Genomic DNA, 18178 nt, shown 5'->3' on the forward strand with positions numbered 1-18178 from the left:
TTTTTCATCCTCCTGTCGGACATGTTGTGCACTAATTGTGTCTTTTGTGTGGTAGGGATGCGATGTAACCCTTAGCTTGATTGCTGAGGTTGTGCTAAAACTGCTGGAGAAACTTTATTTTCCTAAAAGAAAAGATGGTTTGGTCGCTGTCGTGTGTGCTTAGCAAGGCCTGTGGCCGATACTAATCGAGAATGATGTATTCTCTCATTGTGAAAAACGGCGTTCCTCTGTTGAGTGTTTTTGCCATTTTTTGTAGGTGATGATGGGTTGTGTGTGTCATGTGACCTACAACTGGGTTGGACTGGCCACAGAAGCACATGTGTATGTTGGACCGGGGCTCTTAGAGCCCTCTCTATTCTGTGTTTTTTCCTTAGTAAAAATCAGATAGCAGGTTAGCTCATGCGCTGTGTGGAGCTGTCAAACGCTTCATAGAGCTGACTATGACTGTGTCATATTCTCTTTTTGTCATTACATCGTATCATGGGTGTGGGGTCGTAAAGGGGTGAACTGGTAACCTTTCCTCTCCCCCTTGTTTCTGTCGGTCAGGGGTACACCCCCTGTCCTTCAAGGTTCCCGTCACGTGGCGGTTCGGCACGTTACGGGGTGGGGGTGGGGGGGGGGGGGGAGTTTCCTGGTCCCACGGCCTGGTATATTGGGCGTGTGCACCGCAGGAATTCCCCCGCCATAGAGTACGTCACCGTGCGCGTCTCTGTTGGTAGGACTTCCGTGTGCTGTTCAGGTCCATGTGATGGATCTGTTTCAGGGGGGTGGTCAGGGCTCCTCCTCACCAAGCGCCTATTCGGGCCTTCTGTGAGTTCGGACTCCTTCTTCCATGTGAGGGAGCCTCCATCAGAGTACAGAGCCTTCCTCCTCAGATTGTCAAAGTGAGTGGACCCTCTAGAAGGGTCCTATTCTATTGTATATGTATTCGATTCAATTCGATTATTGAGTGTGTATGGGTTCAGTGCCTCTTCCCCGGAGAGCCCTAAAACCAATTTTTTACATGGCTCAAGGTGCAATATATTCTTTTCAATCTGTACAGCTCGCGTGGGAAGTCTCTCTGGGGATCCCTGTCTCCTTCCTATGGGAGGGTGGTGGGATGTAAAAATGTGAATTTTTTTTACCCCCGGCTGTGTAGACTGGGATACATACTGTTGATGCTTCCTTCTTTTCTATTCAAGAAGTGTTGGAGTTAGGGAGTGTCACACCCCTCTTGTTGTTCCCCTGGGCGCCTTGGGGATTCAATGACAGGTCTAAATAGCCTGTTCATTGATGGGGGTGTGTCCCGACGCACGTATAGTGCTAGCTCGCTGTAAGGCGACTGACTGGCACGCCTTGGTTGCTTGTGGTTGAAACAGCGTTTTTATAAAGCAACTGAGATGGGGGTTTTTCCTCTTCCGACGACCAAATCCCACGACCTGGGTTGGTTTTTCGACGGATTCTCGTTCATGTCTGGGGGATGATGACGGAATGGATCTGAACATATGTAGAGGGGTCTCACGCCCTTGGGGTGGGCCACCAGGCGCGGTTCGCCCGAACGTCTGGGTGGCGCCTTTTCATGTTAAGATTGACACGCATATCTGCCCTTCTCCTGGAGTAGGCATGTCGGCGTGGTTAGGGCACGGGACTGGTTCTGGTCGCGCTGGTCCGGATCAGTTGAACCCGTTGTCCGCCGGGGATGCAGATCTGCTGTTCTGGTACCCTGAGGGACTTGGGCTTTTTTCAGCGGGAAAAATGCCAGGTCGGTCCGGGTGTCACAGGGTTAAGCGCTATGGAGACCCTGGTTGGGTACGTTTTTACTCAGCACTGTCGTAATGGCTTACAGCCATGCCATTCTGTACACGCTCGATCTCGTCGGATCTCGGCCGCTACACAGGTTGGTCCTGGTTAGTACTTGGTTGGGAGACCGCCTGGGAATACCAAGTACGGTGTGCTTAGGGGCTGGTTCTCCATTCTTTTTCGCTCCTCTCTCACGCATGGCGAAGAGGGGCCTGTGGGGGTGGTTTTTGACCTCCTCTGGTGACCCTGTGCTTCCCGTACCGCCAGGCCCGGTCCGAAGTAATGTTTCGTCGACCCGTAGGCCTGGGTTAACCCTTTTTTGAAAACTGAAACACTTGTACTGCGGTATAGCCGGTGTATACCCGCAGGTGTGTTTTGGAGTTTTTTCTTGAGGGGTTATAGGAACAACCACCGCATTGGGTAACACCGAGGTGGTTGATTCCCTGGTGTGTTGGAGCAGTGTCAACTCCCGGGTTCACCGTTTGAGGGTGCCCCTGCACGTTCATGACGTCTGCCAATCGTGTCAGCCTTCTCTGCCTCGACCCCTCTGGGTGGGGGTTTTTAAATGGAGGCTTGGTCATGCAACACCGCCGCCGGGGCGGCTGTGTTCAGCTGTCCCCTCTGGCGCCTGTCTCGTCCGCAGTCTCCAGGCTAGGGTTGACAGCCTGTTGCCTGGTTTTTCCCCGGTGCGCTGCCTGCTTCCGTTGGTTAACCTTTTTTGTGTGCTTACGGCCATGCTGACTGCCTGTTCTGCAGGGTCAGTGTGCCAGGCGGTGTACTATTGGGGGGACAGGGCCCGCTCGGCTTACGGCCATACCAACCTGAACACGCCCGATCTCGTCCGATCTCGGAAGCTAAGCAGGTTCTGGCCTGGTTAGTACTTGGATGGGTTTCCGCCTGGGAATACCAGGTGCAGTAACTGAGGGGCCTTTGTCCGAATACGCTGGCGATGTGGGGGGCGGGGCACTACGTGCCCACCTGGTGGGGTCTTGATGCTGGCATCATGGACTTCTCCGGGCCCCCATTCCAGTCCTTTTGGTTGGTCTGGGTCTTCCTTCGCGCTCCGCTGCTACGGCCTTGCCACGGGGTTGGGTTTGCCCTTGACCCCGTGATTCTGGGGGCAGTAACGAGGTTGTTCCTCCGTTCGTTCCCGGGTGGCATGCGGGTTGTGCGTGTGTGTAGTCGTGGGGTCAAGCCACGGTCTGCTCACCCTGTGCGTTGAGTTGCTTGAGTGCCTCTTCGCACGGTCGGGTCCGTCGCCCTCTCGTGAAGCCCCTAATAGGGGGGATGCCCTCCATTAGGGGGGGTCGGGGGGGCTCGGCCCTCCCTGTTCTGATGGTTGTGGGGGGCTGTCAGCGGGGTGTATTTGTCAGCCAGCGGCTCCGCTTGGCCTCCCCTTGTGCAGTAGTGATGCCAAGCAGAGCCCCTAACGGAACAGAACGTTAGGTTATGGCTATAACCAAGTTCTGTTAGTTAGGGGTGACGCTTGGCATCAGACGGCCGCTGCAGCCCTTGATCTCACCTTATGGTGAACGCTTGGGAAGGAGGAGAGCAGGTGACCACACACCTGCTTATGAAGGTAAGCTGATGAGGGGTGTGGTCAGACAAATATTGGGATTAAAGGTACATTTGTGGTCTTTATTCAGTGCGCGTGCACATATGCGAGATAGTGCAGTAGTGATGCCAAGCGTCACCCCTAACTAACAGAACTTGGTTATAGCCATAACCTAACGTTATTTCTTCTACCATCTCCATCACTGCATATGTAGTAGTTCTATTTTCCCTAAACCCATACTGGTGTTCACTCAGTATTTTGTATTTGCCAATGAAAAGATCCAGTTGTTTCACAAATAATTTCTCTAATATTTTTGAAAATTGAGGAAGTAGAGACACTGGTGTATAATTGTCCATTTGATGTTTATCTCCATTTTTAAATATTGGTATTACCTTTGCTGATTTCATATTAGGAAAAACACCTATTTGAAAAGACAGATTGCATATATAGGTCAAAGGTTTTACAATAGACTCAATTACTTCTTTAATAATTACCATGTCAATGGAGTTTATATCAGTTGATGTTTTGTTTTTGAATTTACTTACAATTTCAATTATATCAAGTTAATTTACCCCACAAAGGAACATAGAACTGATATTACCATTAATAAGATTATTAAACATATCTTTTTTATCCTCAGGCACAAAAAGCAGGCAAAACAGCAGGTAGAGGTAAATATTGAGCCGTACTGTATTGTACCCATTCTGCAATCTGTTAAATAAAGTTTTCATTCATTTTTAAAGATTTATTTTTTGGTGTTGTATCGCTTTATTTCTACTGGGCAGTCCAGTAGGGAGAGACGGAGGAATGGGAGACAGAGTGGGGGAAAGACATTCGGCAAATAACGACTGGTTCGGGAGTCGAACCCGGGTCGGCCGTGTCGCGGCTGAGCGCACTATGTGGTTCGCCACTGGGGCGCCCCATTCATAGTAACTTAAGCCCAGATTGCTGTGGATGAGACCATTTACAGGGAAGCCAGACGAGACTTTAATCCTTCATTGAAGGAGCCTCTTCCCTGTACCTGCAGCGTGACCGAGGGCTTCACCAGGACATCGTGGACCACCACTGTAGCCTTGAACTCCCTCTCTTCGCTGAAAAGCACACATACACATGCAGACAAATAAGCACAGTAGGGCGATTAACACATCTTGCGCCAAAAATGAGTTATCTTGTTATTGCCCGCCAATCGAATAGCGCCAACAACAAGTTTTTATGATCGTTATTTCCTTTATTCGCTATTGGCATTCATAATTCATCCAGGAAGGCTCCGGGAGCCAGCTGGACCCTGTCTGATATTTCAACGCCTCAATACCGCTGCCTGGTGGATTTCGGGCGAGTTGCACTCCACTCTAAACCGGAAGTGGCGCTCTGTGCATCGGGGGAAAAGCTCCGGCAGAGATATCTTGTAACGTGGATTAAGATACACACTCGAGTGCATGGGATCGCTTTCGAGACGCAAGAATCAATATGCTTTCGGTGTTTATTGCGTCATACAAACGGAAAATGGATATAGCAGATCGACATCAAATAATTGGATTTTTTTTTCACCAGACGCATCGGCCACAGGTAAGAGGAATCTAACGTTATTTTCCAGCTCGATTGTCCATTTATTTCATTGCAATCTATCCGATCGACGTATGGTGTCGTACTAAAGAAAGCCGTTAGTGACAATCAAGGAATCAAACGACCCCCCCCCCCTTTCCTTCACGCATGATTGAGCATAATGTATAGCGATCATATGCATTTGAATTTTTTAATATAGCGTGTGTATAGGAACGAAACGCCAATCGATTATGCTATACAGTCTAAAAACATACTTATATTCTCGACGGTACTAACATGACAATGTATGAATGGAAAAATATAATGTTCCCACATCCTAAACGATAGATACCCGATGTTGAATGGGCCATAGTAATGTCGATATAGCTATAATATTTAAAAAGTTATAGCCCTGCAAAGAAGGTGAACCACTCCATAGGGTTACAGCACTGGCAGAGAGTGGTATAAGATGGGCATACTGCATGGCGCAGAATGTGTTAAGCGAGTTTTAATCTTAATTACAATGTTGGCTTCCCACGATCATGAAAACAAGATCAAATTATTATTGTGTTGCATGCCGCGTTGCTTTCATTTTGTCTTGTGTTGTAAATGCAGCACACCTTTCACAGCGGTGCATTATGCCCCACCCCCAGGCCCAAACGGCTTCAGCTTGTGTTGAGAGGGAGGAGGGAGCCACAGCGCGTTTCTCCAGTTATTTTGAAAGGTAAAACAAATGCAGTCGTCTGGAAACACGGAGTCAAGACTTGGAACACGATAAAACACTGTGCAATATTTGTTACACGGTCGTGGCTGCACGCACCACAAGGCAACACGACCAATTTGTTCAATACAAATCAATAAATGCATATAATGGGCCTCATTCACGAAGCGATATAAGAACAGATTTCCTCTTATTTTGTTCTTAACTAGCATTTTTTCTTATTTAGTTTTTACCTGGGATTCAGCAATGTTTTCTTATTTTTGCTTTTCTCTTAGGCAAGACCAAATTTTAAGAGTGGTCGACGGCACTATTACCCAGATAAGAAGAAAAGGCCTACCATTGGTCAATTGCCCCCAAATACGACTTTAAAAACTTGTTTTATTAGGTATTGTAGTAGTAAGTCCTACTGTAGAACATGACATATTAGCATGACATCTCATTTAGTAATGTCAATACTGAACGATTGGCTCTTGACAAGCGTGCAGTCGTTCAGTATTGACATTACTAAATGAGATGTCATGTTCTACAGTAGGACTTACTACTATAATACCTAATAAAACAAGTCATTAGAATAATAGAAGCCTACTTTGCTGGAACGATTCATTTTGCACGTATACAGTGCGTGTGTGTGCACGCGCGTGCACTGAGGCTGCCTCACTAAGCCATTTCTCCACGCATTTATTTACTTATGGAGCATTTATTTATCCACTCTGGTTGGATGGTGTATTGTACTTGTGCTGGGATTTATTCATTTTGGAGTTCAGTTCTGTATTGTAATTGTGATCTATGGACACAATCAGACTAAATGAAGTAAAATAAACAACTAATTGTCTGTTTTCGATATTTGATTGCCACTAGTTTGAAATAAGACATGTTAAGGAAGCAAAAAGGCGATTTAACAGATAGTTAAGAATATTAGAGAGTTAAGAAAGTATTGGTGAATGAGGCCCAATGTTCTAAAATCAATGAGTAATCGTGTTTAATAATCGTGATTATGATTTTTGCTATAATCGAGCAGCGCTAAAGCAGTGTTGCGGTTAGTTGGCATGTTTTGTACAATGTCTTCATGACGTTGCTCTTGCTTTTGGCGTCTGAAACAAAGCGAGTTATTGTTTAGAGAGTTCAATTATCCGTCTCTTTAAAAAGGGAAGGTTTCATAATGAGGGCGCACCGCAAATGCAGCACGTAGGTTAGATCCCACAGAAACGAGGACCACTCACCAGTACTATCGTTTCCTCTGTGGAATTTTCTGGAACTAGAGGAAGGCAGGCGCCCATTCGATGTGTAGATACTTGAATAACGGGCTGTGATTTACTACCTGGCTGTGAAGCTGATCTGTAGAGGCTGCTTGCAGCTGTTGGCTGGGAGCAGGGGCCCGGGGAGCTCACAGTCTGGAGTCACTTTGAACACGTGGGAAGACGACTCATCTGACTCTATACACACACAAAAAAAAACATACAGGTCAATGGGTCTTGTTACGAAGGATCAGATTAAACCGAATATATATATTTATTTATGGATATATATTGAATAGTATTTGTATATCGTTTGATATCCCTTGTATATTCCTTGTACATATACACAGAATATCCCTTTAGCCTACTATAGCCCATAATAGTTCATTCTCTTATTGGACAAAAGGACCAGGCGCCAGGGGACCAGCCCCTGACGTCAAGTTCAAAGGTACCGACGAGATATGTCCGGACTAGCCCCGGCTCTGCCCAGGGATACGGCTACCGAAATGAGAGTGGCACTATTTGTTCACCGTGCATATAAATATGGCGCAAGTAAATGTAGAAGTCCTCTTATCCCTTAGTCCTTTACCCTTCTACCCAACTAAGTAACAGAACGTGAAGCCTCACCCACGATACCGCGTGCGGTGTAGTATGGCCTGTTTGGCCTTAGAATAGCATCGAGACCTCGTGCGAATTAATAGCTGAATTGTCAGAGTTTGGCACTGTACCGTCGAGTGCGACGTATTTCTATTAAGTAATAATAGTCTATCGTGTATGGTGCATCGTGCGGTTAGAGTTCTAAAGTGACCAGCATCTCCAACGCTTCCTCGTGTTATCTAGAGTCTTATCCAGGTTGGGCCGACCACATGGCGCCTTCATCCGAGGAGATCTAGACGAGGACCGAGGGACATGTACACTGGATTACCTACCCGACGACTGCTGAGCCCTATGCGGCTGGAATATATTTGCTTTGGTACTGTGATTTGTGGAGCGGATAATCGCCGACGCCTGTGAGTGTTGGATTTACCCCGAGAGGAGTCAAGTTGAGACGGCGCTCAGAGAGACTGAGGTCGCCTAGCTTCTTCTTCACTGTGGAGCTACAGCCTACAAGAGAACCAAGGTGTATTCATCTGCGGATCAAGAGTCTACTGCACTGTCTTCTGTACTTGAAGTCTCCCTAGATATCGTTGACCAGACGGTCTACTACCGACGGCTCTCCTACCCCCCCTACCGGCTTACAACCGGGAGGACCCCTTCCAGAAGATCCCGCTATATCATTAAGAGTACCATAGATCTAATTCCCTAAGAGCCAGGTTGTATACTTGCTTCCTGCGTAACCAGAGATTGGACATTCAGTGTTGATTTGCCTACGAGTACTCATTTGCCTTACAAGTGCATTCAAATCATAAATGTAATAGTAACTATCATATGTACCTTTTGCTATATATTAAATATTTGATTATTACCTTTGTGTGGACCCGATTTCATTGTGGGAAAGTGTTCATCATATTTAGATATCGTGTACTGTATGGCCAGTAGTTAAAGTACATAAAGCGGTAGTGGTTTAATGATACCATACTTATCAATACAGTCAGGGAATTGTACCCCTCAGTTACAATTGGTCCTTCGAGCCGGAGGGTAATTAGTGTAATATTAATATAGTGGTATTAATATTGAAACGGCCTATGATGAACACTCCACGAAACGGTCCTCCTAAAGTAGAACGCCCGCAGCGTAGACGACAGCCACCTCAGTACTTAGAGGATTACGCTGCCAGTATACTACCTAGCCTTCTACAAACGGTAAACGCGGTAAAAGTAGAAAGTAAAATTATGTCCGACCCTATCAACCAGGATACCCCGACCACAGAGGCCCCAGTGGGTTCTAATGTAACTGACCAAGCTCACGGTGGGGACCAGGACGGAACTGACACGACTTTACCCCCCGCCAAGACCGAAGAAGTAGTCCCCCAAGAGCTCCGGGAGGAAAACAACCCTCCAGAGATGGAACTCTGCACGGAACAAGATGAGGAGAGCGCCGAGGAGATAGAGCTCCAGGACTCCCCGCAGGGGAACGCATCCCCAACGGGTACTGCCAGGAGCGGCTCACCTCAACCAGCGTCTTCCCCCAGCGAGGCGGAGAGGATGCTGGCACAGGCGTTCCTCGCCAGCCTAGCAGCCTCTACGGAGCGCGATCGACTCCAAGCACAGACGCTTAGCGAGCGCGAACATTCTACCATTGAAAGAGAACGCCTCCAAGCGCAGCAACGGAGCGAAGAAGAGCGCATACGTCTGGAGCTGAGACGCCTTCAGACGGAAGAGAATATGGCAAGAGACCGGGCCGACACCCAGCGTGCCGCTGCCGGTGCCCAAAGAGAAGCAGATCTCACCAAGCGCGAAGCCGAGCGCGACAGACTACAAGGCGAGCGCGACAGACTACAAGCCGAGCGCGACAGACTACAAGCGCAGCTAATGGAGCAGCTGATCACCAGGGCAACACCCCCTCCCTCCACAAGGGGTTCCAGGGCCTCGTCAAGACACGGGTCAAGGGCACCCTCCCCTAACCGATTAAGCGACCCTGAGCCCGACCACCAGAGAGAGCCTATACCCCCCTCCGAACTCCTTCCCCGACTGGTCCCAGTGAGACCCAGCTACAAGGAAGGAACGGCGGACACCGCGGAGAGGCTAAATAGACGACTACAGGATCTAGAAGACCTGGCAGAGGAAGAAGAGGGAGAAGAGGAGAGTCAAGCCCGACAGCAGCACATTACTCCACAGGACCAGGAGGTCCAGTACAGCCCAGGCTATACCCCCGCGGCTCTGCGCTACAGACCCCCGACTCTATTCACGGGTGAGCATGACGCACGACCAGTCCCGAGGAATAGTACCTGGACCAGCGGGCCATGGTACCCTGCCGGTACCAGCCCACCGAGAGGCGTAAGAGGAGACTCGCCTAGGAGGCCTCTCTTCCAACGCTCACCGATGTGCCAGCCATCCACGGCGTCATACATTGGCACACCGACGTTTCCAGACTTCACCCATGAGAACCGAGCACAGTACACGGAGCTACGGATGTGCTTAGAGACAATGATGGTGGATGTAGCTGATGAACGCCACAAGTATGCTATCCTGTTGAAGCACCTGAAAGTGCCCAGAGCGCACAACATAGCGCTGGCCTATGCCACCTCTACTACCCCATACACAGCGGCTCTAGCAGCACTAGACCAAAGATATGGACGTATATGGGATTACGTAATACAAGAGATAAGGCATATTGACCGCCTACCCCCAGCAACAGACAATCGCTCACTAGACGACCTGTCTATCAAAGTACAATCCCTGGTAGGGATGCTGGGGGCGCAACGAGAAAAGGGTATGCACGAACTATACGCAAACTCGAACGTCGAGAGGATTTTAGAGAAGCTGCCGCCCGCCCGACAGGAGCGCTTCAGGCGGCAAAGAGACCACCGTGATCCTAACGGTCCCGAGCCATCCCTCCTAGACCTAGCCGACTTCCTGGCGAGAGAAGTCAGCAGCCTACGGCTGGATACGTTCGTGCGGAGCACACCAAGCTCCAGAGAGGGACCTAGGAGAGCAAACGATGGCCGAAGATCGGTGACTGTCATGCACCAATCAGAATCAGTACCGAGCAGCAAGAACCACAGTACCCCCTCGATGAAAGAGAAGTGGAAGATGGTGTGCCCGTACTGCGAGAAGGAACACTGGTTGTCACAATGTGACCTGTTCAAGAAGATGACCGCTGAAGAAGTGAGTCACTGGATAAAGTCCAACAGGCGCTGTTACCGATGTGCGCGCAGTCACATGGCAGCCGAGTGCCGCCTCAAGAAGAGGTGTAGTCGGTGTGACGGAGCCCACCTAGATGTCCTACACGACAGTAACAGAAGAAAGCCTGCACCATCCAGCAGCACAAAGGCAAGTGTTATGTACATTGACCCCGCTAGCAGCAGCGGCGCCCAGGTGCTCTTAAAGGTGGTCCGCGTAACACTGAGTTACCAAGATAAGGTCATGGACACTTACGCCGTCCTTGATGACGGGTCAGAGAAGACCCTTCTCCTCGCGTCCGCTGCGGCCCAGCTGGGGCTGCGGGGGAGCGAGAACCAGATGACGATTCGGACAATAAGAAGAGATCTAAAGACGATAAAGGGCGAGAATGTATCCTTCACTATCGCAGCAAGCGGGCAGCCCGAGAGACGGTATAGGATTACTAATGCTTTCACCAGCCAAGAAATAGGACTATCGCAGTACACCTACCCCATCGCCAAGCTGATGGATAAATATGTGCACCTGCGTCAACTCCCTATCCCGCTCATAGACGGTGCCACCCCGACCCTGCTGATAGGCTCCGACCATGCAGACCTCATAGTCCCGATAGACCGGGTCCATACAGGACCCAGAGGTTGTCCTGCAGCAGTCGAGACCCGCCTAGGATGGACATTACAAGGCCCCCTCGCCAAGTCTCTTAACCGAACAGCAGCCACTAGCTGCCTCCACTCCGGAGCGACAGAAGAAGACACCACACTCCTGCAGCATGTCGAGAGGCTATGGACACTAGAGACAATGCCCTTTAAGAACGAAAAGAAAGACATTCGTTCTAAGGAAGATATTTACGCTATAACCCTCCTCGAGCAAGGGACAAAGAGAGTCACAGTCAACGGAGTGATGAGATACGCAACTCCACTCCTGAGGCGAGAGGGAATGCCCACCTTTCACGCCACAAAAGAGGCGACGGAGCGGTATCTATTGAACACCGAGCGGCGCCTAGCCAAAGACCCCGCTCAAGAGGCTGTGTACCGCGCTGAGATTAACAAGCTAATCACAGCGGGACACATAAAGAAAATTGACATTAAAGAGGCCGATCAGACGACCGAATCATGGTACGTGCCGCACCACAAGGTCCACCACAACGGCAAGGATCGTATTGTGTTTAACTGCAGCTACCAGATCGGATCACAAAATCTGAATAAAGAGCTCTTGGCCGGCCCAACACTCGGCCCCTCTTTACTAGGCGTGCTACTACGCTTCCGCCAGGACAAGGTGGCTATCAGCGGAGACATCAAAGGGATGTTCCTGCAGGTGAGACTAGTGGAGGAGGACAAGCCCCTGCTGCGGTTCCTATGGAGAGAGAGGATCGGAGATGAGCACCCAGCCATCTATCAATGGGAAGTCCTCCCTTTCGGAACCACATGCAGCCCATGCTGTGCTACGTTTGCACTACAAAAACACGTCGCAGAGGACCCAGCAGCAGATGAAGAGGTCCGACAAAGTGTGACAAATAGTTTCTACGTGGACAACTGTTTACAAAGCGTCTCGATGCCAGAAGAAGCCGAGGCTCTTCTACTCAAGCTCCGCGCCTCCCTGATCAAAGGCGGCTTTGATCTCAGGCAGTGGGCCAGCAGCGACCCGCAAGTATTGCGCAGCCTCTCCTCCGAGGACAAGGCAGCGAGCAGCGACACCTGGATGGCGACCATCCCAGGAGAAGCCCAAGAAATGACACTAGGACTAGTCTGGCGCTTCAAAACAGACTCGCTCCATTATAGACACAAACCCCTGACCAAGGAGCAGGGAAGGTCGACAGCAATACCGACCACCAGACGGAGTGTATACAGAACACTCGCCAGACAATATGACCCGTTGGGATGTATTCTACCTTACACCACCAGGGCAAAGATGATTGTAAGAGCGCTATGGGACAAGGACCAGGGCTGGGACGATCCCATACCCGAACACCTTGCATCCACATGGAGAGAGTGGGAGACGGAACTCCGCTCACTCCCAGGTGTTAATATACGCCGCAGCTACTTCCCACCCACAGTGAGGCCAGAGACATGCAAGATCGACCTGCACGTATTCAGCGACGCCTCCGAAGTAGCCTACGGTTCGGTGGCCTACTTGCGTGCCCGAGAGGAGGGAGGAGAAATACATACTGCTTTCATCCTGGCTCGCTCAAGAATAGCCCCACGAAAGCAACAATCTATCCCACGTCTAGAGCTCTGCGCAGCCCTAGCAGGAGCGCAGCTCGCCACGTTAATCCAACGTGAACTCACCATCCCGGTGCAAAGAACAATCTTGTGGTCAGACTCCACGACAGTACTCACATGGATCCGGTCTGATTCGTGCAGATACAAGGTCTTCGTGGGAGTCAGAGTCACCGAGATTCAAGAGTTAACAGAAGTAGCGAGCTGGAGGTATGTGGACACCAAACACAACCCAGCTGACGTCATCACCCGGGGAATGTCCCTGGATGACCTCACCCGTCACAACCTCTACAGTGACGGGCCAGAGTTCCTCAAGCTCCCGGAAGAAGAGTGGCCTACACCCACCCCACGGGAGGCGAGTAAAGAGGAGGCCGAAAACAAGAAACCTATGTTCTGTGGATTGAACACACTCGTCTCCACAGACCCCGACATAGACGATTGCCTCACCCTACAGAGTGCGCAGCTAAAGACATTTCTGTGGCACCACCCAGAGGTTCAGCCCACGACTGACATTTCAGCAGCTGACTACGAAGAAGCAGAACTTCTTCTACTACAACGAGCCCAGAGAGACTCGTTCCCCGATGAGCTAGCCTGTCTACAGGGAGCAAAGCCCGTCCCATCAGACAGCAGACTGCTCCACCTAGCCCCCGAGAGCGACGCCCATAATCTCATCAGAGTGGGTGGTCGTCTGCGGAGAGCCCCAGACTTACCGGATGACGTCAAGTACCCGATAGTCTTGAACAGCCGACACAAGGTCACAGAGCTGATCATAAAGAAATACGACGAGGATGTGCACCACGCAGGGGCAGAGAGAGTCTTCGCGGAGATCAGACGTCGTTATTGGATACTGCAAGGGAGAGAAGCAGTGCGACGCTTCCAGCGAACCTGTCTAGACTGTCGTAAGTGGCGAGCCCAGCCCAGTATACCCCGGATGGCTGACCTACCTCCCTGTCGCCTCCGACTCGGCGACAAGCCTTTTCACTCCACCGGTATGGACTGTTTCGGCCCGCTGTATATAAAGAAAGGAAGAGGAACCGAGAAGCGGTGGGGTATTGTATTCAAATGCATGACCACCAGAGCGATACATATCGAACTCCTTCCAACCATGAGCACAGACTCATTCCTTATGGCCTTCCGAAGATTCACATCACGGAAAGGAAAACCGTCTACATTATTGTCTGATCACGGGACAAACTTCAAAGGCGGAGAAAGAGAGCTGAGAGAGAGCTTCCAAGCTATGGGCCCAGAACTTAAGACCCACCTCGCTCCATCCCAGATTGACTTCCAGTTTAATCCCCCGAACGCACCTCACTTCGGTGGAACTTGGGAACGAGAAGTACGTTCCATAAAGACAGCCCTGTACGCCGTGCTTGGGGCCCAGACCGTAGCGGAAGAAGTCTTAATGACAGTCCTCACGGAGATCGAGGGAGTATTGAACTCAAAGCCCCTCGGTTACGTCTCAAGTGATGTAGCAGATGTCGACCCAGTCACCCCCAACACACTCTTGATGGGGCGGCTGGACCCCGCGCTACCCCAGACAATGTACAGGCCTGAAGAAGCGAACGGCCGAAGAATGTGGAGGTACAGTCAAGTACTGGCTGACAAGTTTTGGAACAGCTTCCTACTCCACTACCTACCGTCTCTACAGACCCGCCAGAAATGGGTGAAAGAGAGAGACAATTTGACAGAAGGAACAGTCGTCATGATTATCGACCAGTCACTACCCCGAGCTATGTGGCCGGCTGGCCGCGTAAGCAAAGTGATCACCGGTGCCGATGGAAAGGTCCGAGCAGCTGAAGTGCTCGTCCAAGGGCGGACCTACACCCGACCCGTGGCGAGGCTAATAGAACTGCCAAGGCTCCCCGATACTATCGATGACGACCATGACCCCATGACTTTGTGAACTGACTGACCCTCACAGCGGACATTGAGTAGTGGACAGTGCGGTTAATCTGTCTCTGCTTAGCTAATTAGGTGGGACTAATTAGGGGCGGCTGTTACGAAGGATCAGATTAAACCGAATATATATATTTATTTATGGATATATATTGAATAGTATTTGTATATCGTTTGATATCCCTTGTATATTCCTTGTACATATACACGGAATATCCCTTTAGCCTACTATAGCCCATAATAGTTCATTCTCTTATTGGACAAAAGGACCAGGCGCCAGGGGACCAGCCCCTGACGTCAAGTTCAAAGGTACCGACGAGATATGTCCGGACTAGCCCCGGCTCTGCCCAGGGATACGGCTACCGAAATGAGAGTGGCACTATTTGTTCACCGTGCATATAAATATGGCGCAAGTAAATGTAGAAGTCCTCTTATCCCTTAGTCCTTTACCCTTCTACCCAACTAAGTAACAGAACGTGAAGCCTCACCCACGATACCGCGTGCGGTGTAGTATGGCCTGTTTGGCCTTAGAATAGCATCGAGACCTCGTGCGAATTAATAGCTGAATTGTCAGAGTTTGGCACTGTACCGTCGAGTGCGACGTATTTCTATTAAGTAATAATAGTCTATCGTGTATGGTGCATCGTGCGGTTAGAGTTCTAAAGTGACCAGCATCTCCAACGCTTCCTCGTGTTATCTAGAGTCTTATCCAGGTTGGGCCGACCACATGGCGCCTTCATCCGAGGAGATCTAGACGAGGACCGAGGGACATGTACACTGGATTACCTACCCGACGACTGCTGAGCCCTATGCGGCTGGAATATATTTGCTTTGGTACTGTGATTTGTGGAGCGGATAATCGCCGACGCCTGTGAGTGTTGGATTTACCCCGAGAGGAGTCAAGTTGAGACGGCGCTCAGAGAGACTGAGGTCGCCTAGCTTCTTCTTCACTGTGGAGCTACAGCCTACAAGAGAACCAAGGTGTATTCATCTGCGGATCAAGAGTCTACTGCACTGTCTTCTGTACTTGAAGTCTCCCTAGATATCGTTGACCAGACGGTCTACTACCGACGGCTCTCCTACCCCCCCTACCGGCTTACAACCGGGAGGACCCCTTCCAGAAGATCCCGCTATAAGAGTACCATAGATCTAATTCCCTAAGAGCCAGGTTGTATACTTGCTTCCTGCGTAACCAGAGATTGGACATTCAGTGTTGATTTGCCTACGAGTACTCATTTGCCTTACAAGTGCATTCAAATCATAAATGTAATAGTAACTATCATATGTACCTTTTGCTATATATTAAATATTTGATTATTACCTTTGTGTGGACCCGATTTCATTGTGGGAAAGTGTTCATCATATTTAGATATCGTGTACTGTATGGCCAGTAGTTAAAGTACATAAAGCGGTAGTGGTTTAATGATACCATACTTATCAATACAGTCAGGGAATTGTACCCCTCAGTTACAGGTCTCATTCACCAATGGACTTAAGACAAAAGTTAAGAACATATTTAGTTGTAGCTCCACTTAAGACCTTTTCGGGCCGATTTGGGGATTCACGAACAGTCCCTTTTTGGGGATTCGCTCTTAGCTAAGAGCAGGATTTATGAGCGCTGAAGAGCAGTCGTAGGTCGGACAGACTGGTGTGCACCGTGTTCTTAACCTCTTAAGCCCGACGGGTCTGGTACCGGACCCAAGCCATAAATCCATCTCTACAGACTGTATGAATAAAAGGTTTTTTTTGCGTATTCTTTTTATTAAATGTTTACCAAGATACTAGAGTAAAGACCCTAACCCTGTCACAACAGCAGTCAGTGTATATTTTCAGCAATACGTTTGTTTACCAATAGGTTAAAATGTTATTAGTGAAATATTCGTTTTGGAAATGTATTCATAAACTACCGAATATCCGCCATTTTGAATGCGCTCCACCATTTTGTTTGTAGTCATATGAGGACAGGAGACCCATTGCTTTCGAAGTGCGTTGGAATTTCTAAAAACGACACTACCCAGCTCAAGCCAGCTCCTGTCAATCAAATGACTTGTGGATACTTATTTTTTATTTTTCAGGATTATCTACCACAAAACTGAATGTTATTGGCATAAATTAGAACACAGTTAGTTTATCTACCTTTCTGTGAACATCTAGCAAAAAAAGGTGTTGCAATCCGATAAAAAATGGTGGAGGAATCTCCATAATAAAAAAAGTAACTACCGTAATTCCTCTAATAGTAACCCCGGCTTGTATTTGTTTCAACTGTAGCGGGTACCAGGCTTGTATTAGGAGGAGGCCTGTATAAGAGGGAGGCCTATATTTCAAATTTTCAAACGGATCATAATGAATAAATCAACATTTTGTGTCAGTTTGAACCCAGTAAAATGTACTGGGTTCATTTATTGAAACCAAGTACTGTATGAAATAGTAAACAGTGCAATTACAGGTGGTCACTGGTCATTTCAACGTTTTCAAAGTGAAATCAAGTAACTAGCTCAGTATGCAGCTCAGTATATTAGTAACCCGGCTTGTATTAGGAGGCCGGCTTATAATTGCTTAGCTCAAGAGCGCACCCGGCCATTAATAGAGACCCGGCTTGTATTTGAGACCCGGTTACTATTAGAGGAATTACGGTATTTACAGTAGATTTCATTCACAGTTCTTGCTGCACCCCTGGTGATACTAAATCCAGATTGAACTCTGCCATTGTTCAACTGTTTGCATGTTTTTTACAAAGAGGCTGATGAATACTGTCTCACCTGATGTCTATGTCAGAGGAGAAAGGTTGACAGTTGTATCCGAATATAGATACCTTGGGATAAAAATGGACTCCAATCTTACATTTAAAAAACAAATCAAATCGGTAGTAAACAATGCAAAGTTTCACTTATCAAACTTCCGTCACATCAGAAACTCTCTGTCAACAAAAGCAGCAGCACTGTATTTTAATGCCATTATTATGTCACACTTAACATACTGTCTGACTAGCTGGACACAAGCCTCCTGTACAACACTACGATCTGTACAGGTAGTTTACCATCAGGCTGTGAAAGTTCTGGACAGGAAAACAAACAGCCACCACCATTGTTATAGCATAGCAAACCAGAACCTACTGAGCTGGGACAATCTTGTCAAATTCAAAGATGCCTGCCTTACCTATAAAATCCTACATGGCTTGGCTCCTCCCCCCCTCTGTACTTTCATAAAACAGAAAGCATCTGCTGACAGATATACCAGGTCTGTAGTCAGAGGGGACTGTGTAGTCCCAAACAGGAGGTCTGCTTTTAGTCAGACAGCCTTTTCCGTGAGAGCAGCCCACACCTGGAACAGTCTGCCAACACGGCTCAGGGAGTATCAAAGTTACATTTCATTTAAAACTAACTTAAAATCATGGTTGAGAGATGGTCAAGTGTGCGACCATTTTAACTGAGGGGTTGTATTGTAATGTATTTTAA

The 18178-nt window shown here is 48.7% G+C and overlaps 1 protein-coding gene across 1 annotated transcript in view; it reads right to left on the minus strand.

The window, feature by feature from the left end:
• Positions 1 to 4163: 4163 nt before the first annotated feature.
• The window catches only part of dlec1 (DLEC1 cilia and flagella associated protein), a 97285-nt gene continuing 83270 nt past the window's right edge, over positions 4164 to 18178 (minus strand). Inside the window, exons 37-38 of the mRNA XM_084325834.1 lie at positions 6916 to 7030; positions 4164 to 4425 (exon numbers count right to left, since the gene is read on the minus strand). Coding sequence (XP_084181960.1) covers positions 4299 to 4425; positions 6916 to 7030 — 242 coding nt within the window. The 3' untranslated portion in view covers positions 4164 to 4298. The remainder of the gene's footprint in view (positions 4426 to 6915; positions 7031 to 18178) is intronic.

This window comes from Notolepis coatsorum (assembly GCF_963971535.1).
Source record: "Notolepis coatsorum genome assembly, chromosome: 12".
NCBI classification, from domain to species: domain Eukaryota; kingdom Metazoa; phylum Chordata; class Actinopteri; order Aulopiformes; family Paralepididae; genus Notolepis; species Notolepis coatsorum.